This window comes from Eubalaena glacialis, chromosome 3 (genome assembly GCF_028564815.1).
Source record: "Eubalaena glacialis isolate mEubGla1 chromosome 3, mEubGla1.1.hap2.+ XY, whole genome shotgun sequence".
Taxonomy (NCBI): Eukaryota; Metazoa; Chordata; class Mammalia; order Artiodactyla; family Balaenidae; genus Eubalaena; species Eubalaena glacialis.
The window spans coordinates 34663008-34685863 of NC_083718.1; the positions used below are offsets into that span (position 1 = coordinate 34663008).

Genomic DNA, 22856 nt, shown 5'->3' on the forward strand with positions numbered 1-22856 from the left:
TAAAAGGCTTAATCTCAGTTCACCTTTGAGCATTTATCTTGTGTCTCCCATCAAAAGTACTAGGCCCTCCTTTTCCTGGGCCCAGTTTCCCAACTCCGGGCAGCCAAGTTCTGGGTATCTTCATCTGCGCATCCAATTCCTTTGAATTTTAAATAGCAAGACTCCCTCTTACCCTCTGTGGATAAAAAGTAATCTATAAGGAGCTGTTGAAGTGTGGAGAAACTCAACAGGCAGAGAAATCAGCAGAGAGCCGCTTTGTTATGCCCTGAAGCTGGGCTTGGGCTATTCCATTTTGGGGAAAATACTTCCTAAGACTCACTGAGCCAGCGTGTGCCTGATGGATGCACCAGGATCCTGGAAGGGCACCTCAGGTTAAGGGATACTCTTGTCCTAACTTGTTTGGGGTCTGATGGAACTTACCACCCACGAATCTATCTCAACTTTTTTCCTATTGATGCTTTCAATTTTCTAATCATGAAGAAGGATGTGCTTCATATGTTTGTTACCTGCTGGGTAACAGTACAATAAAATGAAGGCTTTTTGATAATTTTATGAAATCAGGAACTTCGCAGCTGCTGGTGAGAAGGGTCAGAAACCACTTACTAAACACTCACCTGCCCCAACCTAATCTGAAACACATACACACACAGGTCCATGGTTCTCAGCTTCGGCTACAGACTAGAATCTCCTGGGGAGTTTTAAAAAATACCACTGCCCTACTGCAGACCAATTAAATCAGAATCTCTTGAGAGTACCCGGGCTTCAGTACTTTTAAAAAATTCCTGTTTCTAATGTGCAGCCAGGGTTGAGAACCACTGGGCCAGCTAGCCTTTTTGTTGCAACTGTGCCTTCAGTGCCTTTTCACGTCACGGCTTCTAAAGGAAAAGGGTACCAACACTGGAGTGAATGAAGGGGCTGCTCGTGGCCAGAGGCAGCTGGCTGGCAGGTGGCGGGTGTTATCTGCCTGTCTGGCTTCCTAAGGGCTGAGGGAACTCAGTATTTCGGCACACCTGTACTCCATCAGGTGCCCGGGTCTCACCTGTTGGCAAGCGTTTTATTGCTCATATTGGTGCATTTTGGGAGGATCTTAGTGCAGTCTGAGTAGCTGTTTCATAGGGCTTTGTTGTACTTTTCATTGATAGCTTTATTGAGGTATAGTTGACATACAATAAATTGTACATATTTAAAGTGTGCAACTTGATAAATTTTGACATGTGTATACCCGTGAAACCACAATCAAGACAGTGAACATTTTCCTCGTCCCCAAAGTGTCCTTGTGCTCCTTTGTAACCCTCTTTCCACCCCTTCCCAGAGAGCCACTGATCTGTTTCTGTCACTATAGATTAGTTTTCATTTTCCAGAATTTTATATAAATGGAATCCTACACACTCATACTCTTTTGTCTGACTTCTTTTACTCAACATAGTTACTTTGAGATTCATCCATGTTATTGCATGTATCAATAATTAATTCCTTTTTGTTGCTGAGTAGTATTCAGTTGTGTGGACGTATCACATTTCTTTAATCCATTCACCTGCTGATGGACATTAGGTTGTCTCCAGTTTTTTGATGTTACAGATAAGACTGCTGTGGATATTCATGTACACGTCTTTGTGTGGACATATACTTTCATTTTTCTTGTGTAAGTAATTAGGAGTGGGATAGTTGAGTCATATGGTAGGTGGATGTTTACCTTTTCAAGAAGCTGCCTATTTTCCAAAGTGGTTGTACCATTTAACATTCCCCACCAGCAGTGTGTGAGAGCTGTCCTCTTTATTTATTTTATTAAAAAAAATTTTTTTTATTGAAGTATAGTTGATTTACAATGTTGTGTTAATTTCTGCTGTACAGCAAAGTGACTCAGTTATATACATATATATTCCTTTTCATATTCTTTTCCCTTATGGTTTATCACAGGATACTGATGATAGTTCCCTGTGCTATAACAGTAGGACCTTTTTGTTTATTCATCCTATATATAATAGTTTGCATCTGCTAATCCCAAAATCCCAAACCTCCCCCGGCCCGCACCCCCCCTTGGCAACCACAAGTCTGTTTTCTATGTCTGTGAGTCTGTTTCCGTTTAATAGATATGTTCCTTTGTGTCATATTTTAGATTCCACATATAAGTGATATCATATGGTATTTGTCTTTCTCTGTCTGACTTACTTCACTTAGTATGATAATCTCTAGGTCCATCCACGTTGGAGAGCTGTCCTCTTTAAATTGACTGAAGAGCCCTTGTCTCCATCTTTTCCTCTTAGCTGATACAAGGTGCCTCCTTCTTTCTTCGGGGTACCTGTGAGCAAGATGAGGATGGGATTTAGGGACCAGAAATGGAAACGTGTATAGATGAATGGAAGTGTGGATGAATGTAATAGATAAATAAAGTTGTCTTGGTATCTCTTTTTTTCTCCATCTTTCTGTTTCTTTCCATCTGTTGTAGGCACTCAAGAAACAGGCAGTGGCCCAGATTATGTCACCCAATCAGATTATTGACACGTCTCTTTTTGTGGCTGAATGATTGATATTTTTCCTCCTCACTTGCGGGTACCCAGACACCATGCCACAACCCTGCAGAACTGACATTGCCAGGAAGTAGAAGACTTCCTTGTTTCCTCTGTCCCCCATCCTCACCATGTCTTCGACTCAGGGCAGTGGGGAACACTGGAAGTCACTGGAGTCTGTGGGCATCAGCCGCAAAGAGCTGGCCATGGCCGAAGCCCTGCAGATGGAGTATGATGCTCTGTCCCGGCTTCGGCACGACAAGGAGGAAAGCAGAGCCAAGCAGAACACAGACCCCTCTCTCATCAGCTGGGATGAGCCCGTCCTAGACTTCTACAGCAAGCCAGCGGGAAGGAGGAAGGACCTCAAGCTCTTACGTGGTCTTTCTGGCTCTGACCCTACCCTCAATTACAACTCGCTCTCCCCACAGGAAGGGCTGCCCAACCACTCTACCTCCCAGGGCTCCCAGCCTGGCCCAGATCCCTGGCCCAAAGGGTCCCTGGCCGGAGACTATCTCTACATTTTTGATGGTTCAGATAGGGGGCTCTCTTTGTCCCCAGGACCAGGGGACACAGATGACTCTTTTAAGAAACTGTCCCCACCTCCTCTGCCTCCCCGAGTCTCTATCTGGGACACTCCTCCCCTGCCTCCCAGAAAGGGGTCCCCCTCATCCTCCAAGATCTCCCAGCCCAATGACATCAACACTTTTTCTTTGGTCGAACAACCTCCAGGCAAACTGCTGGGGCATCGGCTCCTGGAAGAGGAAGAGGAGCTGGGAAATGGGGGTCCAGGGCGCCTACTGGGGTCCATGGACTACGACGGTATCAATGATGCCATTACACGGCTCAACTTGAAGTCAACCTATGATGCAGAGATGCTGCGGGACGCCACCAGGGGCTGGAAGGAGGGCCGGGGACTCCTGAACTTTGGCAAGGACACTCCTGGAAAACCTGTGGCCCGGAGCAAGACCATGCCCCCTCAGGTGCCCCCCCGCACCTACACCTCCCGCTATGCCAACCGGAAAAATGGGACACCTGGCAAGAACCTCCAGATTTCTGCAGCTCCGGTGAGGACCTTATTGTGTTTCTTCTGTCCCCTTTCCCCTTGTCATTCAGAAACAGAGTCCCTCTTTCTTCTTTGCTGTCCAAATCACAATCTGCTCCACACTCACCCCTTCAGTCCTCTCCTGCCCTCTTCTTCTGACATTGGTCCCCCGGGCCGTGGTAGGGGAGGGAAGAGGGACACTAGTAGAGAAGGCTCCTTTTCAGGGCCAGTTTTGTGTATCTTGGCCAAATGGTCCTTCTGGGGGCAGGCGTTTTGGAATGCCCACTTCGTGATATAAGGACAGAACTGGGGTGAGGGGATACACTGTTGACTGCATGGCCGAATGGCCTTGTGCACTGGGGTGAGTTCCTTCTGCTTTCTGACTTTCTGCTCTGCCAAAAATGCTGCGTGGTGATGAGGTTCAGTCATGATACTAACCGATGTTTAGTGCTCACTGAGTCCCAGACCCTGGTCCAGACCCCTCAGCAACCCTGCCTGATGATCCGCAGTGGCGTAGCCCTGTTCTGTCTCATCCCAAAGCTCCATTGTTCTCGCTGGCTCACTCACTCGCTCTCTGCGTTACTCCCTCTGTCTCTCTCTCCCTCCCTTTGTCTCTCCCCCTTTGTCTCTCTCCTCCCTGTCCTCCGTGTGTGTGTGTGTGTGTGCGCGCGCGCGCACATCTCTCTCTCATTGTGATAAAATATACATACCATAAAATTTACTGTCTTAACCAATTGTAAGTATACAGTTCAGTGGCATTAAGTACATTCACACCGTTGTGCAGTCCTCACCATCATCCATCTCTTTTCACAGTGAAAATGTTAAGAAAAAAGTATGCAGTATGACAGTAATTATTTCACTTTTATCAGTATATAGTATAAAATAGCAAACTCTCTGCACAGAAGCATGGCGTAGGTTCCAGGGCAGCTTTGATCTTTTTCTGGTTTAAAAAGTGTCAGCAACATCTCCATGGGCGGGACCTGAAGCCTGCTTTGTGTTTTGCACTTGGAAACCCTGGCCGCAGGGGGAGTCGAGAGGCACCCCTGTGGCTGATGACTTCTGTCCTAACAGCTTTCCACCTCATTCCCTCCCTGTTTCCTCCTTATCCATTGTCTAAGGGACACTGGGGCTTTCCCACCTTGTGTCCCAGCAGTTGGGATCCTTCACAACTCTGGAAAAGCCATGTGGTCCTTCCTTCCTGTGCTTCGGCTAAGAGAGTCCCCCAGAGCAGAGGCAGCTCCTGCGTTAAGTCACAGCTCTAGAGCGCAGGGCTTTTTAAAGGCCTTGCTCTGAGAGGTGGGGCTGTTCCTGCTATTTATAGGGACAGGGAGATTCTGTTCTGCACAGCTGGGCCTGCTTGCGCAGCGGCAGGCCACCCTGGTAGGTGGTCACCTCTGTGGCTCCTTCTCCTGCTTCCCCCCCACTCCCTCACCCTTCCCCCATCCCCTGTGTGTTATCAGAATTCTGGGAGGGAGCTTGGTCCAGAGTCTCCTTGAAGAAGCTAGGGCAAAGCAAAAAGCCCTTGCCAGTTCTTAGGGGGAAATGCGGCCTTGGTCTTCCCCTCCCCAGCTTGGTGCAGGGGCTCATCCCACTGGGAGGGGGAGCCCCTCGGGCTCTCGACCCATACCACCGCCCCGCCTTCGCCGGGCTTCCAGCCGGAGGGACCCACCTTATCCCAGGCCTGTGGAGCCAGCTAAGGAAATGGTTGGCTCCAAATGCCAGCCTGGTACCCCTGCTGCCAGCCTCTGCCCCGCAGATCCCCCCAGCCAGCATCGGGCGATGCCATCAGGGCCTGCCAGCAGGGCAAACGTAAGTGGCTTTTGTTTTCTTATGGAGCCAGTGAGTGGTACTGAAAGGCATGAAAATGGCCCTCAGTCGCCACTCTGTTCTCTACCCTCCTTGCCTTCCCCTCCTCTCGCTGTCTCTCTGTCTCTGTCTGTCTCTGTCACTCTCACTTTTGTGGGTTAGTTGCTGACAGTGGTACTATTGTTTTGACTGGGACACAGGCATGAACTTGGCAGAGCCAGGGCCTCCCATGCCAACTGCCCCCACGGCTACCCTCCCCTCTCTGCACCCCCTCCATGCTCACCCAGGGGAGCAAGGCCAATGAGAGAGGGTCACTCAGAGGAAACAATCTGGATATTCAAATGAGGAGCTCAGTTGCTGCCATCTGCCCCGAGGGGCGGGGAGGACAGGAGAATAGCCAGGGGGAGGCTGAGGTGAGGCGTTGCGTGTGTGCAGACTGTCTCCCCGGAAGTATCCGCCTTTACCGGATGCAGGCCGGCACTCCGTCAGAGCTGTCGCTTCATTCCCTTGGGGTGGCCTCCCTGGTGGCTCTGGGCAGGCCGGCTGAAACCTGCCAGGCACCAGCTCCTCCTCCCCGCGGCTGTGCTGCAGGCCTTGTTCGAGGGCTGCTTTAGAACTCCTCATGGGGGACTGAAAACAGCTCTGTGGTGGGAGACAGTTTGAGGTCTTGTCTGTGAGAATCCCCACCAGCACACACATGTTCTTGGACAGGAAGTGGGGCCCAGGCAGGCTTCCTGACATTCCAGCTGTTGGGGACCAGAAGACTTGAGAGCCAGGAGGAGCTAAGCCTTCTACCCGGTTCTTTCCTGCCCAGAAAGCTGCGTTGATGCTTTCTTCCTCCAGTAGTACTGACTGGGAAGGCACGTGTGTCTTGAGTCATTGCCTCCATTCACGGTCTCTCGGTCTGTCTCTGAGTTGGGTCCCTGGGGCTTACTGTGGATGTTGAAGCTTTGCCCAGGGCTCAGCTTCCCTGGGGACTGCTTGGGCAACCCACTTGCTCTGGCCTCAGTGGTGGGACGGGGAAAAACAGCTGTCTGCTCAGCTCCCCGCCATGCCTCTGGGAGCATCCCCCAGAAAGCCAGCCCCACGGCCCAGCATGCCGGGAACCACCTGACCTGCAGGGTTGAGCTTATTAGACACTGGCCTCTCGGGAAGGAGGTTCGGCCACACTCATGTCCATCCCACCCAGGCTTCCAGACTCAGCTAAGGCGTCAAGTACTCTTTCAACTTGGCTCTTGGTCTCCCAGGATGGCAGATAAATATATTCCTGGATTTCCCACATTTTTTTTATGCCCCTTTCACTGGAAAGTCTTTACACCTAGAGTTTAAGAGTTTAGGCCTAGGAGCCTGTGGGAAGGGGATGGCATGAGGGAAAAGGCACTGAGTAAGTTGTTCTTCTCTTAAAGGTGGGCTCCCAGCCCCACGCCGTTGCCAATGGCCATGAGTTGTTTGAGGTCTCAGAGGAGAGAGATGAGGAAATTGCTGCGTTCTGCCACATGCTGGATATGTAAGAGTTAAAGACTGGGGGGTTGGGGAGGGTTGTGGGCGCTGGGGAGGAGAGTCACCCCTTTCAGAACTTTCTAGGGAGGAAGAAGAGCCATATTTAATACATCTCAATTTACAACTATGGGATGCTTCCTGCAACCAGTATTTGCAGGCTTTTTGGAATCTTAGAAGTTTCACAGTTTGGACAAAATTCAGGAAACCTCGATCTAACAGTCAAATTGTTCCAATCACTTCAGGCTCAGTTGCCTTTAGGAACAAACACACCCCAGATGGAGATAAGAGTGTAATCTTATCTGGAGCTAAAAGAGAAAGGAAATGGAAAATTTTTCCATGGAAAGCTGTGTGGTTTTAAAACTATCCTTAATGTTCAACTCAGCTTGGGAAACATTTTGCAACTGTAACAGATGTATCAAGAACAGGGTTTCCCCCAGCTGCTTCCCCACTGCCCCCATCCTGGCCCACAGACCCACGGGCTGAGTGGGGACGGAGGGGTCCTTGGGCCTCAGGACGGGAGGTCCCAGCAGGCCTCTTGTTGACCATTCTCTTCTGAAGGCACAGCGACCGTCCTTCTCCCTCTCTTCCTGCACAGCCTCCGATCTGGCTCTGATGTCCAAGACTACTCCCTCACTGGGTATGTCTGGAGCACTGTCACCCCAAGCCCAGAGCACCTCGGGGATGAGGTTAACCTGAAGGTGACCGTGTTGTGTGACAGCCTGCGGGAGCCACTCACTTTTACCTGCAACTGTAAGTTAGTGGGGAGTCGGTGTGAGCATCCCTAAAGGTGGGGCAGGGGTGACGGTGTTTTGACTATGTGGGGTCTTTTGCCGTTGATTCCCAACCCCAAACTGTGTGTTTGCCTGCTTTATCTGGTTGTTGACGGCTCTGGGGGAGGGGATCAGGATGAGCCCCGCCTGCCCCAGTGCCCCCCCTCATTGCTTCCCCTGCCTCACCCCTTGCAGGTTCCTCCACTGTAGACTTGCTCATCTACCAGACCCTGTGCTATACCCATGATGAACTGAGGGGTGTTGATGTGGGTGACTTCGTGCTAAAGCCCTGTGGGCTGGAGGAATTCCTGCAGAAGTGAGTGCCCTGGTGGGGGCAAGCGGGCAGGAAGTGGCACCTGCCTTCTAGGTAGTAGGATTATGAGGGGGCTTCACCGGGGTGGTGCTGGGCTCGAGGCCTGGGGCTGGCAGCTCCCTGCCAATCCCACAGCCAGGACTCCTGCTTTCTGGGCATACTGTCAGCCACGTCATACTCTCCCCAGGAGCTCGGTCTTCCAGCGGGGTTGGCTGGCTTCCTGAGCCAAATCTGCTGTGGCAAGAGCTTGGAACTGGGATTAGGCAAAGACTGAGTCGTATCTGCTTGCAGACTTCTGCGTGTGGAGGGGTGTGTGTATAGGGGCGGGGGAACTGTGTGGGGTAGTTTCTCCCGCCCTAGATTATGTGTGGAGTCTTTATGGCCAAGGGCAGGAGGAGGACTGGGCAGAAGCGCCCTGTGGAACTAGCGGTAAAAATCACAGTTGCTCTCTCCTCCCCCTTCCCCTGCCGACAAGCCTTTCCCCCGCTGGCATGTGCAGCTGGTTATCCTCCTTACCAAAGGCTCGCCTCCAGCTCCTCTACATCCAGTGCCCTCTGCAAGGAGCAGCCTCCCTGGAAAGTCTGATGTGGACCAGTGGCAGCAATCCCCTTTCCACTGCCCTGGGACTCTGGGGTGCTGGGGTGGTGGGAAGGGGGATTGTACCCCTCAGGTGGTACAGCTGTGTGGCAGGCTGTAGAGTCAGCCAGAGGGCAGCGGATAAGGAAATAAAGAGAGCTGCTTTCCTCCCTAAGCTTCCAGTTGCCTACTGCCCACTACTACTGGCCACTTGGTGAAGCAGATCTTGGGAGTGGGGAAGAAGAGGCCGGCATCTCAGGTCTGAGGAGTGCGCGATGAGGGCCACCACTTGCTCTTTCTCTTATATGCAGGTCTAGATGCAAGGATGGTTGATCTATGGCTAGAGCAGTTCTTGGCTGGTTTCTTTAACCTTAGGGATATTGTGGGCCCTTCCTGGCCTCTGTGCCCTCAACTGGAAAACTGAGAGAAAAGAAGGGGGCAGGGCCCTACATGGCACAACTCCAGGCAGCACAGTTCAAATGTGTATCACTCTCCCCTAGAGGAATAGAAGGGTCCCCAGACTCAGGGGCTCCTAGCGAAGAGCACCTGCCGCTGTTGTAAGGGAGCAAGGGGCATAATGGGTCACATCAACACAGCTGGTTTGGGTTCCAGCTGCCACTTGCTAGTTGTGGAGCTCTGACCCTCAGCTTCTTCTGTAAAATGTAGCAAGGGTTAAATATGCAAATGACCCAATGAGCAATCAGTAAATATTCCCAGGGAAGGACCAGTCCAAAGAAAGGATGCGGATTAGATGGATACTGTCATTTCCCTTGCAGCCCCCTAGTCCTTGAGCCCCCAAGTCCAGAGGTGATAGATAAGCCGTCAGCTTCTGACATCTTGCCAAGACCCAGGTGGAGTGTTCCAGGCGAGGTGGAGAAGGATTTTTGGTCCTAGGGTCATGCCTCTCCCACTCTAACTTGAATGCACACAGAGGAAGGCCTTCCACAGAGAAGGTCAAGCAAGTCCCTGGGGGACCTGTGTCCATCACTCTTGGTCCAGGAGCCCCCTCCTCCGCCAAGGCTCTTCTCTTCCCTCCCACGCAACAGGAAAGCCCAGACCCCTGAGCACAAGATAGCTGCCTTGGGTGGGGGTGGAAAGGACCCTCTGGGGGTTCCAGAAAGCTGCTAGCTCCCAAGGAGGCCCTGTGTTTCCTACCCTTGCTTAGAAAAGGGGCTGACGCTGAGGGGGAGTGGCGGGTCCAGGATGCAGGCTGCTCTCAGATAAGAACCTTGAGACAGTCCCCGGGGAGGATTGGGTTTCCTGCCACCTCCCCCACCCCCGACACACTCTTCCTTCCTCCCAGGGCACTCCCACCAGCCCCACCCCACAGCCCAGCCTCTCCCACCCCCAGGTTTTGGCTGCAGCTCAGTCTTAGCAGGTTGGGGTCTAAATCAGAGGCTTGGCGCCTCCGGATGTGGAAAACCCACTTACGTCCTAGCTGGACTGGACTGGCCTCCGGCCCAGGCACCTCTGTCGGCTTCTGCACAGAGCCCTATGCTTTGCTCCTCTCCTCTCCATTTCTGGCCTAGATTCCCAGCTCTGCTGAGGAAGGAAGTCCCTTTCCGGCTTCTGTTACCCAGCTGCTGGGACATGGCCCAGGCCTGCAGTGCTGGCCTGCAGGTGGGACTCAGCCTGCCCCTTCTCCTCCGCTTCCTTTCTGACTAAGGTGTGATCTGGAGGGAGGAAGGGGCTGGATCACTGAGGGACTCCTTAAGCCCCCTTCTCTGAAACTTGGGGTGGGGGGGTCTCACCTGAGCAGTGGGAATAGCATGCTGGTAGTCTGTAGAGATTTACATTGTTATTCACGATCGCAGGACCCACGGAGGGAGGTGAGAAGCAGAACTTTGATGAGTTGGGGATAATAGACCTGGAATCTTGGTGGGTTTGGTTGGTTGATCTCAGCACCCAGTTGGTAATGGTGGGGGATGTGAGACTTAGGATCACAGTGTTGGGGGGAGAGTGTCACCCATTGAGCTCCACACCCAAGCCTGAGCACAGGCTGGCTTCTGTCGTGTCCTATGTACCAATGCCAAGAGGATGGGGTTTAAACACTGCCCCTGAGAAATCTCTCTGTTCCCCACTCCCTCCAGAAGTTCCCACCCCTAGAGTGAACCAGTGATAATGGTAATAAATACCTAGGAAAGTCATTGTTTGTACAGACCAAGGGTTAAATGTAATAGGTGGCATTTCTTTAGACAGACCTCTGTTTCTTTCCCCAAGCTCTACCATGACATCTCCCAAGAGCTAAGGTGGGGGTACATCACAGGTATACTCCCCCTTCACCTTTCCTCCCCCTTCCTCCTGTTTCTCTCTCCCTGAGGCTAAAGTATGCATTTCCCTTGAAAGTCCCAGTGAGTTCCCAGAATGCTAATGGCCTTGTCCCCCTGTCCCACCAGCAAGCACGCCCTGGGCAGCCACGAGTATATTCAATACTGTCGAAAGTTTGACATCGACATTCGGCTACAGCTGATGGAGCAGAAAGCTGTACGCAGTGACCTGGCCCGGACGGTTCGTGTGTGGTGGGGAGGCTGATGGCTGCATAGGGATGGGGAGGTAGTGGGCAGAGGGTGATATGGAATACATTGGGTGGACATGGGTAGGAGCACTGAGCTGTGATACAGGCACCACCCTTCTCTGAATAGGGCACTTCTTACACAGGTGAATGATGACCAGAGCCCCTCCACCTTGAACTACCTCATCCATCTGCAAGAGAGGCCAGTCAAGCAGACCATCAGCAGGTGAGAGTGGGTACCATCTTGGATGTGGCCCAAGCAGGAACCATGAGGGGACCCTAGCAGATACCCTTGCTTGCCTTTATGCCAGGGCCAGGGGTTCTTGCAGGTGTTGGGGATGGGGCCCAAGAGTCTTAGAGGAGAAGATCCCCACTTCAGGGTATGCTACATCTCTTCCCTCTAGTACTTTGCCACATTCTCCAGGTAAAAGGTGGCCAACTAGAAAGGACTTGCCGGCCTTCAGTCTTCATGAGACATAAGGGAAGAGTGGGAACCCCTTTAAACCAGAGTCTGATTCCTGAGCTGTGGAGAAGGAGGGAGAGGATGGGTCTTCCAGTACACTGGGTCTGTTCTGACATCTTCTATGACCTTTCCCTGTCCCCAACTCCCCAGGCAGGCCCTGAGTCTTCTGTTTGACACTTACCACAATGAGGTGGATGCCTTCCTGTTGGCTGATGTGAGTACAAATTCTGGGGCTGGCCCAGCTGCCCAAATCTCCTCCCTTCCTCTCCTCCAGTCCTCCTGGGATCAGCTAACACTAAAGATATCTGGAGTAGATACTGAAAATCTATTAGCAGAGCACTTTTTTTCATTCCCCTAGCATGTGGGCAAACCAAGACTGCCAGCTCTTGGGCAGCTGGCAAGTGTGTATAGAAGGGTTCTGCTCCTCTGTAGAAGTAGGTCAGGAACCATGCCCCGATCCTATCTCTGGAGTAGGGCATCTTCAAAGCTAAGGGACATAGAATTGTTGCCCTGCTGCTGAACTTGAATGTGCACTGGAGTGTGCATCCTGTGAGCAAGGCCCAGGAACCTCTGATTTGAGAGGTTCTGAGGTGCTGGTGTCACAGGTGGAAAACCGTCAGGAGGTGGAGGGTCCCAAAGGTAGGGAAGGGCCAGGACTCTCCTTACTTGGATTCACATGGAGTTTTATCCTCAAAACCATGAGAATTAACATTTGCTCCACATGTCGTGAAGTTGAAGAAAATCAGACAGTGATCTTCAAAAACAATCCCTGTCTCACTGATGCTGTTATAGCGGTCATCCTTTTGGGAGAGTTCAGCTTTGTATCTAGCTCTGCCCTCCACCGACTACCAGAATCCCTTCTCTAGCAGCCTCTGCTTGAAAATTTACTGTGATGAGAGGGGAGTTCTCTGAACACCTTTTTTTGCACTATTCTGGCCCTCTGTTAATGGCTACTGTGGATGGAGAAGCATAACAATCGTCTTAGCCTTCAGGGAGCTTGTGTTCCTGCCAGAAAAATGGAATAGTAATGTAAAGCTATTAGTAGACAAAACAGGTTGGTAATGAGTTAATCAGGGGCTCTTGGAGAGTGATAGAGAGGGGGACTGTCCAGGGAAGGCTTTGGGAAGGAGGGTGGAGTTTAGCTGGTCCGTGATTTGCATTTACTTAGGTAATCAGGGTAGGACAGGTAAGGGGATTCCAAATGAGAAAACTGCAGAGCCAAAGTGCAGAGGGCAGGGCATGGCCATGGTCTGAGATGAGACCTATCTGGACATTCTTGACAGTAGTAGGAGAAATAAGGCTGCGTGGGCAAGTGGGCCCTCAGTGTGATCTCTTTGGTCCCCCTGCTAGTCCCTGTGGATTGATTTTATTAAAACTGCATGTCTCTGGGGGAGACCCTGCATGTGTTTGTATAGTATAAGCAGACTGTAGCAGACAGAGGGAGGCTGGGAATAAGAGGAGGTGCAGGCAGGATGGCTGAAAGCGCTGGGGAACGTGGGCTTGGCTCCTTTAATTCAGCAGGAGCTGTGTGTGGTTCACTAACGCTGGATGTTTGAAAATCAAGCATGGACTCCACTGGTTACTCCTGAGGGTCATGAGCCGCTACTCCTCCCGGCCCATTCCTTCAACACTGTGGATGCTGGAGGCTGAGTGCTAGCCTGCCAGCCTCACTGTGCCGCCTCCCACAGGGGGACTTTCCACTGAAGGCCGACAGGGTGGTCCAGTCCGTCAAGGCCATCTGCAACGCCCTAGCCGCTGTGGAAACCCCTGAGATCACCAGCGCTCTCAACCAGCTGCCCCCCTGCCCTTCCCGAATGAAGCCTAAAATTCAGAAGGTAACGGGGCCCAGAGCACTAGCGTGGGGAAGGAGGAGAGGAATATTCCCCGGAAACTAGGTGACTAGGTGTCCATTTACTACAAGGCTCTTCTCTCAACCTCCATCTTTTATGTTTGAACATTTAGTCACAGAGTTTTTGGGAAATGGATGCCAAGTCTGTCACCTCTTCCTGAGGATGAGAGTGGGCTAGGATCTGCCCCCGGGACTGATTGCCGGGATCCCAGGCCAGCAAAGGCTTTGTTCACAGTCACTGAGGCACTGCCTGGCAGTTTTCGCACCCAGCAGGGTGCAAGACCAAAATCTGCCCCGAGCCGGGGATTTGGGACTCCGCAGTGGGGGCTGTGTGCTGTGCAGACGGGGCCAGCCAGCACGATAGGTGCTGTGATCTGTAGTGGGGTGGCCTGAGGGCTGGCGTGTTTCATTTGGGTGGACACGATGATTTTATCCTTGGTTCACGGTCCATCACATGAATCTGGTACAAACTGTTACTCTATCCTCCCTGGGGAGCCTCTGCTCCTCAAATTTCGGTCCAGTCTGGTCCAGATGAGCACAGCTGTGAAAAGCCCTTCTTCCAGCTGTGATGGAAAAGGCCATGGCCCTGAAGCTCCCCTCCCTCTCCTTTTTCCCCAATAGGATCCCACCGTCTTGGCTGTGAGGGAAAACCGAGGTAAGGGAGCTGCTCTCTTCATCCAGAAGGGGCAGCTGAAAACTGCAGTCTCTGCCCAGATTCCTTTTTGTCCCTGGCCCCCTTGATTTATGGGTCTAGGTCTGCCTCTGTGTGTGTATGTGTGTATGTGTTTTCCTATATGAGGCATGGATGCAGCTGGAGAGCACATTTCTTTCCACAAAATGTTTTCTTGTTATTTTTACTAGTTATTCCTGTGGTGTCCCTGGGAGATGGTGATGAGGTGGTGTAAGTGTGAGGAGGGTAGGCGTGGTGGGGCAGAGTTAGCCCTGGGTTCCAGATGGAAAAACTTTCACTTGGGTAGGTTGTGAGCTCATAACCCCTGTGGTTCCAACTTTGAAGGGGCCTGGGGAGATGGTGATAAAGAATTTTTCCCTAGGATTCCCCCTTAAGTCTTTCAAGCAGAATGTTGCCCTACAAAGCTCATATCTCTAGGATCCTTGGTCAGTGATTCCCAATGTTTCAGATTTCGTGGACCAAAAAGCATTATTTTGGGGACCAACATAGAATTATCAGTTTTTATTTTACTAAGCAATGACTTCTTTTAAGTAACTGGTAACTATTATTCCCACTACTTCCTAAAAGAAAGGACATTTTGCACTAAATAAGTAGCAATACGTAAAAATAAGGACAATGTTTAAAATTGAGTATCTGTCATTTTATGAGAAGCTCATGACATGCTCCTGCTTTTTCCTCATTTCATCACAGATGGGTGACTGGCATTTGGGGACTACTGTCCTAGGGTATCCCATCTTAGCCAGTGCCATGACAATAAGTTGGGGCTTGTTGAAGCCTCACTATTCTTCCTTCTGTCCCCTTCCTTTCACAGAGAAGGTCGTGGAAGCCCTGACAGCTGCCATCTTGGACCTGGTGGAGCTGTACTGCAACACGTTCAATGCAGACTTCCAGACAGCAGTGCACGGGAGCCGCAAGCATGATCTGGTCCAGGAGGCCTGCCATTTTTTGGGGTCCCTGGCCTTTACGGTCTATGCCACCCACCGCATCCCCATCATGTGGGCTACCAGGTGAGCACTGGGCTGAATGGCCTATAGGGAGCAAGCTGAGTTAGACTTCAGATGGCTTTTTCTGTCTGCATGTGACCCCACTGTCCTAAATTTAGGACCTGTGGCATTATGGTGCACTGCGGCTGAGGGGATGAGCCCACTGAGAGGGAGACAGACGTGGGCTGGGACATCCCAGAGGAGAGAGAAAAGGCAGCAGTGGTCAGATCTTGTCATTCCCTCTCAGTGATGGCTGCTTAGGCATCCCTGCCCCCTCCCATCCAAAGCCAGCTGATGGAGACGCTGCTGCGACAGATGGCCCCTTCCCAGATCTGAGTGCATGCCTCATGGCCAATGACTGCACTCCCCTGCAGATGTACAATGGGAGGGGGCGGGGAGGTGGGAGATGACCCTTTGTCTGGAGTTCCCTAGGCCTGCAAGGGTGGGTGGAGGAGGACGTTAACTTGGTAATCCTGAGCTCCTCTCAGGGTCCCCCAGCATCCCAGGCCTGGGGGAATAGGCCTTTGGCTCCACCCGACCCCCGCCCCTCTCTTCCCAGACCCCCTCCCCCTCCCTTCCCCTTCTCTCTTTGTTCCTCACTTAATGTATTCCTCTGGGCGATTGGCGGAGAACAAAGGAGGCAGCCTGGGAAACCAGGGCCTTCTCTGACCTCTTCTGTCAGGCACCTGTCACGAGCCGCAGGGACTCCCATGTGTTGGCATTCATTTCAGCATATGTCGTTTTTCATCCCCCACGCTTCTCACCTGCGCATGCGCATGTGCGCAGGCGCGCCCCCGGACACCCCATGGGCTGGAGCTGGTTCTAAGGAGGAGGCTGCATGGCTGCTTCCCAATAAAGAAGGGAGAAAAACCAAGGGCCCAGCATGGAACCTGAAACTGGGCAGAGAGATCCAGATCGAGTTGCTTTTCCCGGAGCACACTTCCGCAAATCCAATTTGGCTGTCCTGTCCCTTGACCCCATGTTCCAGTCCCACTGATCAAGAGTTTTACAGGGGAAATGGAGTTTGGCATAGTTCGGGTGACTGAGATGAGGTCTGGGAGCTGAGTGTCCTGACCTACGCCCTTTCTCTTGTAGCTATGAAGAGTTCTACCTCTCCTGCTCCCTCAGCCATGGCGGCAAGGAGCTGTGCAGCCCCCAGCGGACCCGAAGGGTTCACTTCTCCAAGTACCTCTTCCACCTCATCATCTGGGACCAGCAGTAAGACCTCCCACCAGGCTCCAGTGCCCACTGCAGACCCTTTCAGCCTCCTGAATGCCCAGATTAAACCAGGCTCTGTCACGAACCCTAACCAAACAAGCCATTCAGACTCTTGAGACTCCACTTCCCTAACTCTTAAATGGGGACAAGTGTAATGTCTACCTCTCAAGTTGTGATGAGTTTCCAATGAGAAGTATCCATAAAGGCTTGTTGTAAACCGTGAAGGACCATATAAACATTAGTTTTAATAATAATTCATTGTTTTGATCTTGTCTCCCTTAAAAGGTTTAACTAGTCTGAGGGAGTCTCATCTTCTCCCTTCTTCCTAAAGTTCCCATGGAAGAGGGAGATGAGACCATGCTTTCTCCCTTATAGATCTGGAAGGGCAGGCTACCTAGAGGAAAGACTAATGGGCTTAGAGCTATAGGAATAAGGCTCTACTTCTAGCTCTGTCTCTAGTCGTATGTTCTCTCTGGCCTCTTCGGGCCTCAGTTTCTCAAACTGTAAAATGGGGACATTTGTTTAACTCAGAGGCAGTTGTGGCACTGAAATGAGGTAAGACAGGTTATAAATATAAACATGAAAACACGAGCACAAGATAGTATTAACCACCGTTTATTAACAGTAATTTGCTGTCCAGAAGGTAGGCATCAGCCAAGCAAAACAGGAAAGAAATGGAGGCCAGCGTGCCTCGATGGTGACATTGCAGAAGTTTGTGTGCCTTGTGCCTTTTCTGTGCTGCTCCATCCTCCCTCCAGACAGTCAGGAAGCACCTTGTTTGCTCCCCACAGCTTCACTTTCCCAGACTGACTTATCTCTGAGTCCTTATATGCAAAGCAGAACTGCAAATTCAGTATTTGGAGTGCAGATTAAAGAGATTGAGGAGGGTCCTTGGGGAGGCCAAGGATACCAAAATAGGTGGATGGAGAGTCTGTGGAAATCCTGGGAGAGGTGGGCCATTTTACAGACGGCCAACGGGAGAGGCAGACCTTTTCTCCTGTCTTCACACGTTTATGATTCTTAGAGCAATAAAGGTATAAATAAAGTCCTTTAATTAAACAACCATCAGAGCAGGAGAGACTCCTTGGAGGCTGAGGATGGCTGCATTGAACGGCTCCCGAATTTCACCATCCCCTTGGGATTCTCTGGCCTCAATTACTACATGCTTTACAGCACTCCAGCCCAGGCAGACCGCACAATGAGCCTTAGACCCTTTCCCCACGGAGTATCAGAGGTGTGGGAGCAGCCCAGCATGTCCCACTTCAAACTGCCTGCTCTGTGGTCTCATTCTACTCCCTGTCTGAATCTCTGCCTCAAATCCCATAGGGCTGCTATCCTTCCTAGAGCCTTGTGGAGGGTGTCATCTCAGCGCTGCCCCTCCAGATGCCCCGTGGCACCTTCATGATCAAGACCAAGGCATGTGGGAGGAGGCAGTACAGTGTAGGCTTTGGGTGCCATCATCCTCTCCTTCTCACCGTAGGTGCAACCTTGGGCAGGTCATTCAACCCAAAATGGACACGGTAATAGGGCCTACCCTATAGGGTTGTTTGAGAGCAGTTAGGACATTGCAAGTAAAGTACTTGGCACAATACCTAGTACATGATAAATGCTTTCTTCTTTATCATCTTTGTTGTGTTCTGAGCTCTCTCAATTCTGGTTTCTCTGTTCCGAGTGACTGACACAGTGACTGACACATGGGGATGTTTGTGCATGAAAGTACTAATTTATATAGCTCCGTTCCAGTGCAGTAACCACAGTGTCACATAGCAAAAAACACCCAGTATATACACACACCACACAAGTGAAGCCATGTCCCCCTTTTCACTGATGAGGAAGCTGAGGCACAGAGGTGTGAGTAGTTGCCCAAGCTTGTGAGAGGCAGAACCAGGACTGGAACCGGCACATCCCAGGAGCGCTGCCTGGAGGAGTCAGCCCCTGTGATGCGCTGTTGAGGAATGGGTTGCAGAAGGGAGGAAGTTCAGGGCTACAGCTAACCTACTGGTTGTCCTGACTGACCCCAGGTGAAGGTCCGTGGGGGAGGCTTTAGAATACCAGATATACCCAAGGGCTGAGGAGAAGGGGCCCTTGGTTGGTTCTAGGCATTATGGTTTCAGTTAGAAAGGTTCCTCACTCTCTTTTTCTCTGGATGCCCAGCTGGAAGCCTCTTCCTGGGTGAAAAGAAAGGGATCAGGACCAGCTCCGTCTCCTCTTTGCTGTGGGGTCAGCTGATTGTCTCCCTCACTGTAGCAGCATGGGGTCAGCTAACTCTCAAAATAGGCCCTGCAGCCTCGCTCTGCCACTCTAGCCAAGTCCTGGCCTGGCATGTACGCTGGCTGCTGGCGGGGTCCTAATTATAGCTGTGGGCCCCCATGGTAGAGGCAGCTGGGACAGATCAGGGCCCTGCCAGTCTGGCGGGAAGGAGGGAGTGCCTCACTTACATGGAGATTCCCCTGGAGGAGTGAGGGGCAGCGGTGGAGGGAGGCTGCTTGATCATGAAACTGCTAACCTTGGGGGTGGCCGCCCTGCCTCTGTGCCCTCTGGCATAAAAGCTGCTGGGCCCTGGGCTGGCCAGAAGGGTGTGACAGCATGGACTTTGGCCCAGGGACAGCTTCCCCGAAAGGTAATGTGGGTCCTCCCTCTTCCCACAGCTCCCCTGCCCTCTCCACCCACCCCACCCCAGGTCCTTATCCTGAACTTGGAGGGAGTGGCTGGGTGTGATTCAGGCGTGGGAGCATGGGAGAGACCATCTGGGTTGGGTACTGGCAAGGGCTTTGGTGTCAGTTCTTTGGGCCCTGCCAGTTTGCTTTCTCACCACCCAGGGACTTGGAGGAGCCCCTTCTTTTTATCCCTTTGGCTTTGAAAATGTTTCGGGGTGAGAACAAACTATTTGTGTCCAGTGGGTTAGGAGAAGAAGGGGACACGGGAGGACAGACAGGTGGGAGGGCTGTGGGGGCGGGTGCGCTGAAGGCAGAAATCATGCTGCTGCTTCCTGGCTGCTCTCAGCCGGAAGAGGTGGGGGAGGGCTGGGGATTGTTCAATGGAGAAGGATTGTCAAAAAGAGCAACTTCTCAGTGACTCTCTGCAGAAATCCTAAAACAAGGGAAGGAGTATGGCTGACAGTATGGGGCATGTAGACACCTGAACTCTAGGTGGCTCTGGCCAAGTGAGTTCTGTCTGGTCACCGTGGGTAGCCTCAAAATCAGAGGATGTTTGTCTTACTCTACCAAGAGGCTGCAAAGACATATAGACTGTGCTCCTGCAGGCATCGAGTGGAGGTTTTGCCTGCAGTTTGGGATCTGTCCTGGTTCTGCAGGAAGGCTTACCCAGGGAGCATATCGGGAGGCCAAGTTCTCAGCCTCATCTTGACTTCCTGGGCCACCTGGCCCTGGAAGCCACAGGGGTGGCACTTCCTGATTTGGTTTCCTGTCTGCCCTAGGATCTGCTTCCCTGTGCAGGTGAACCGGTTGCCTCGGGAGACCCTGCTGTGTGCCACTCTCTATGCTCTGCCCATCCCCCCACCCGGGAGCTCCTCGGAGTCCAATAAGCAGCGGCGGGTGCCCGAAGCCCTGGGCTGGGTCACTGCTCCGCTCTTCAACTTCAGGCAGTATGTGGGCCCAGGGCAGCTTGGCCTTGGCAGGGAGGAGGGGATAGGGAGAGAGGCCTGGCCGCTGCACGGGCCAATGCCCCTTGGGCAGGTTGGCCAAGTGGGGCTCAGTGGCAGAGTCCAGAGGGTCCCAGCCCTGGTGGAGAGGACCAAGGCACAGGACTGGTGGCCAGGACAATTGATGTAATCAAGAGCTACTGGGCAGGACTGGTGGGAAGGGGCATGGACATGCATGCTCAGGCAGCGCCATCTGGTCTTGTCATTGGAAGGACCTTAGAGGTCATCCAGTCGGGCTCTCTACGTCATGAAGGCATCCCTGCCACCAGGTCATCCAGACCAGGGAGGGTGTGGTTAGTTTAGGAAGGCTTCCTGGAGGGGGTGGGTTTTTATAGGACGTGGAAGAAAGAGAAGGCCATGGTCTGTGGGGAGAATGAGAGAGAGGAGTTGGGCAGTGGCTTCAAGCAGAAAAGGCAGAGTTTTGGATAGGGGGAGCAGGAGGAGAACCATCTCCTTAGCTACTGGGTTTGTTGGCTTATCCCACCTTCCATCCTCCTTAGAGTCCTGACCTGTGGCCGGAAGCTTCTGGGCTTATGGCCAGCAACACAGGAAAGCCCCAGTACCCGTTGGAGTGCACCTAATTTCCATCAGCCAGATAGTGTCATCCTGCAGGTGAGACCCCAGCCTCTCCCTCCCACCGACCCATCAGGACCACTCCAGAGTTGGCTCCATGCTTTCCCTTTGAGGTTTGGGCTGGGGCAGTAGGAGAAAGTGCAGAACTTTGCGCGTGGGGTGATGAGACTGAAGCAGCTAGGTGAACATGGTTAGACCCGGAGTGGGAGGGCAAGTTCTGCGGAAGCTATGTCCCATCTCCTTGAGGTTAACTGATTTCAAGGAGCCTGAAGGCAGGGTCTGAGACTCTTGCCAACCAGGGCTCAGCTCTTCAGAGTTCCTTAAATTGAACCCTAATATTACTAATCTGAGCCATCCCCTCTTGGGGCCCATGGGGAAGCCCTCCCCACAGCCACTCAGTGCTCTAGTGGGGTGGACCCATTCTCTGGGGAAAGGAGGAGGAGCTGGTCAGGTCCAAGGTCTAGTTACCGTTCCTGGTTCCTTTTCTTGTGGTCATGAGATGCTTTGGTACAGAATATGGAATATCAAAGTGGATACAGAATGAAAGCTCCAAGAGGCAGGCGTTTTTATCTGTCTTATTTACTACTCTGTGCCCAGGGCCCAGAACAATGCTCGGTACATATTAGGGTTCAATAAACATTTCTTGAATGAAAGAATGTGGAACTCCCTTTGAGGACTGGCTCCCTGAGCTCTGACATCCATTTTAGAAGGATGAACATGGCAGCAGAGAGCAAGGGAACCCAGCATTGCAGGCTTCAGAGTTGGCAGAGCTCTCAGCTGGCATGTGGTCCCACTTTCCATCAGGAAAGTGCCCTCCAAGACCACACTGAAGGCTCCCCAACCTCAGCGTGGAGGCTCCCAGTGGCTCAGCCTAATGACGCTTCTGTTCAGAGTTTGGCCTGGGGCCAGTCCCCTCACCTAGATGCATCTCAGCCCAACCTCTTCCTCACTTGACCGTTTTTCTTTCTCTCTCTTTGTTTCCTTCTCATTTTTCGCTGGAAGTTATAGCTGGAAGGGACTTTAGCGATCACCAAGTCCAACAAGGTTATTTTACAGACAAAGAATCTGAGGGTAAGGGAGGGAGGAAGGGAGGCAGGAAGGCTGGTGGGTAAAAGAAGAGCTGGAGACCCAGGTAGGTGGCAGCCCCACCCAGCTTCCTGTTCTCTCTCCTCACTTCCCTGATGTCATCTCCTAGATTGACTTTCCCACCTCGGCCTTCGACATCAAGTTCACCAGCCCCGCTGGAGACAAGTTCAGCCCCCGCTATGAGTTTGGCAGCCTCCGGGAGGAAGACCAACACGTGCTTAAAAACATCATGCAGAAGGAGTCCCTGTACTGGTGAGGCCCAGGGCATCCCCCATGTGTGACTCGGGCCTCCACTAAGTCTCTCGAGTTCTAACTGACCTTCTCTTACCTCCCAGCAGGTCCCTGTCCTCCTGCTTTGGGAGTCGAGGTGGGATAGGGTGGGCATTGCTGCCTAGGCAGGAAGTGGTGGAGAGAGGGCTCTGCAGCCCCCAGACGTTTTTCATGAGCTGACCTTAGGCAAAGTGGAGAGCTCACAGTCAGGATATTAGATCTGGGAACACCCATCCGCACCATGGGGACTTGGCCCAGAATCAGCTTGCCAAGAGGACCAGAGTTTTGCCCCACCCCCAGATAAGCTGTGTACTATTTGCTGTCCATTGAGGCAGCTGGCTGCTATGCTTACCACCCTGCCCCCACCTCCTGCCCCTTCCACACCCACAGCCTTTGCATTTCTCTGGCCCTGTCACTTTCCAAAAGGGATCAGGTGTCAAGGCAAGCTGGCAGCTGTCAGGGGTAAGCGAGTCCAAGCTGATCTCATCCTTGGGGCTGCTTCTCTCACCAGGGTTGAAGAGGCTGGAGGAGCTGGTGGGATCTGGGCTCCTCCCCGGCCTGCTCTCTCATATACCTCTCTGGCTTCTGCATGGCCCTTGCATGTGGCGGTTGGGGGAAATGAGAGAGATGGGGCTCATCTCTCTCCCTCGTGTCTCACCCAGGGCAGCGAGAATCACTGAGTGACTGCAGACCTCCCCTGCCCCCACTCCTCTGCTGACCCCTTGCTTCATTAGCCCCTCAGCTCCCTTCTCCCATTAGACACCTGATCTCAGGCAAGGCCCAATTAGCTGCAGGTCCTATAAAACCTCCAGCTGGCCCCAGGAAGCCCCAGGAGGCCTCTCAGCTGCCCAGACCCTGAGCAGTGGGGACCACTGCCCTCTGGTGGCTCTACTTGGGAGTGATGTCCTACGGGCATCCTCAGGAGGGGTAGCAAATTCGGTGCCCTTGGCCCCTGCATGCTGCCTTTGGTGTGAGATGTCCCTGAGTCAAGGATCAAAGATGCGATTTGAACCCTGGCTCCCAGAGTTTGCATCAC

General features: G+C 52.4%; 1 protein-coding gene across 2 annotated transcripts in view; it reads left to right on the plus strand.

Moving 5' to 3' along the window:
- The window catches only part of PIK3C2B (phosphatidylinositol-4-phosphate 3-kinase catalytic subunit type 2 beta), a 60124-nt gene that overhangs the window by 16767 nt on the left and 20501 nt on the right, over window positions 1–22856 (plus strand). Inside the window, exons 2-15 of one of the 2 annotated variants that reach the window (XM_061187444.1) lie at window positions 2447–3571; window positions 6762–6862; window positions 7451–7605; window positions 7821–7941; window positions 10911–11022; window positions 11173–11252; window positions 11640–11703; window positions 13178–13324; window positions 13960–13993; window positions 14841–15036; window positions 16108–16230; window positions 19667–19834; window positions 20392–20503; window positions 21660–21802. In XM_061187444.1, coding sequence (XP_061043427.1) covers window positions 2639–3571; window positions 6762–6862; window positions 7451–7605; window positions 7821–7941; window positions 10911–11022; window positions 11173–11252; window positions 11640–11703; window positions 13178–13324; window positions 13960–13993; window positions 14841–15036; window positions 16108–16230; window positions 19667–19834; window positions 20392–20503; window positions 21660–21802 — 2489 coding nt within the window. In that variant the 5' untranslated portion in view covers window positions 2447–2638. Of the gene's footprint in view, window positions 1–2446; window positions 3572–5090; window positions 5359–6761; window positions 6863–7450; window positions 7606–7820; window positions 7942–10910; window positions 11023–11172; window positions 11253–11639; window positions 11704–13177; window positions 13325–13959; window positions 13994–14840; window positions 15037–16107; window positions 16231–19666; window positions 19835–20391; window positions 20504–21659; window positions 21803–22856 lie in introns of those variants that run through there. The other variant, XM_061187445.1, reaches the window with a different exon arrangement.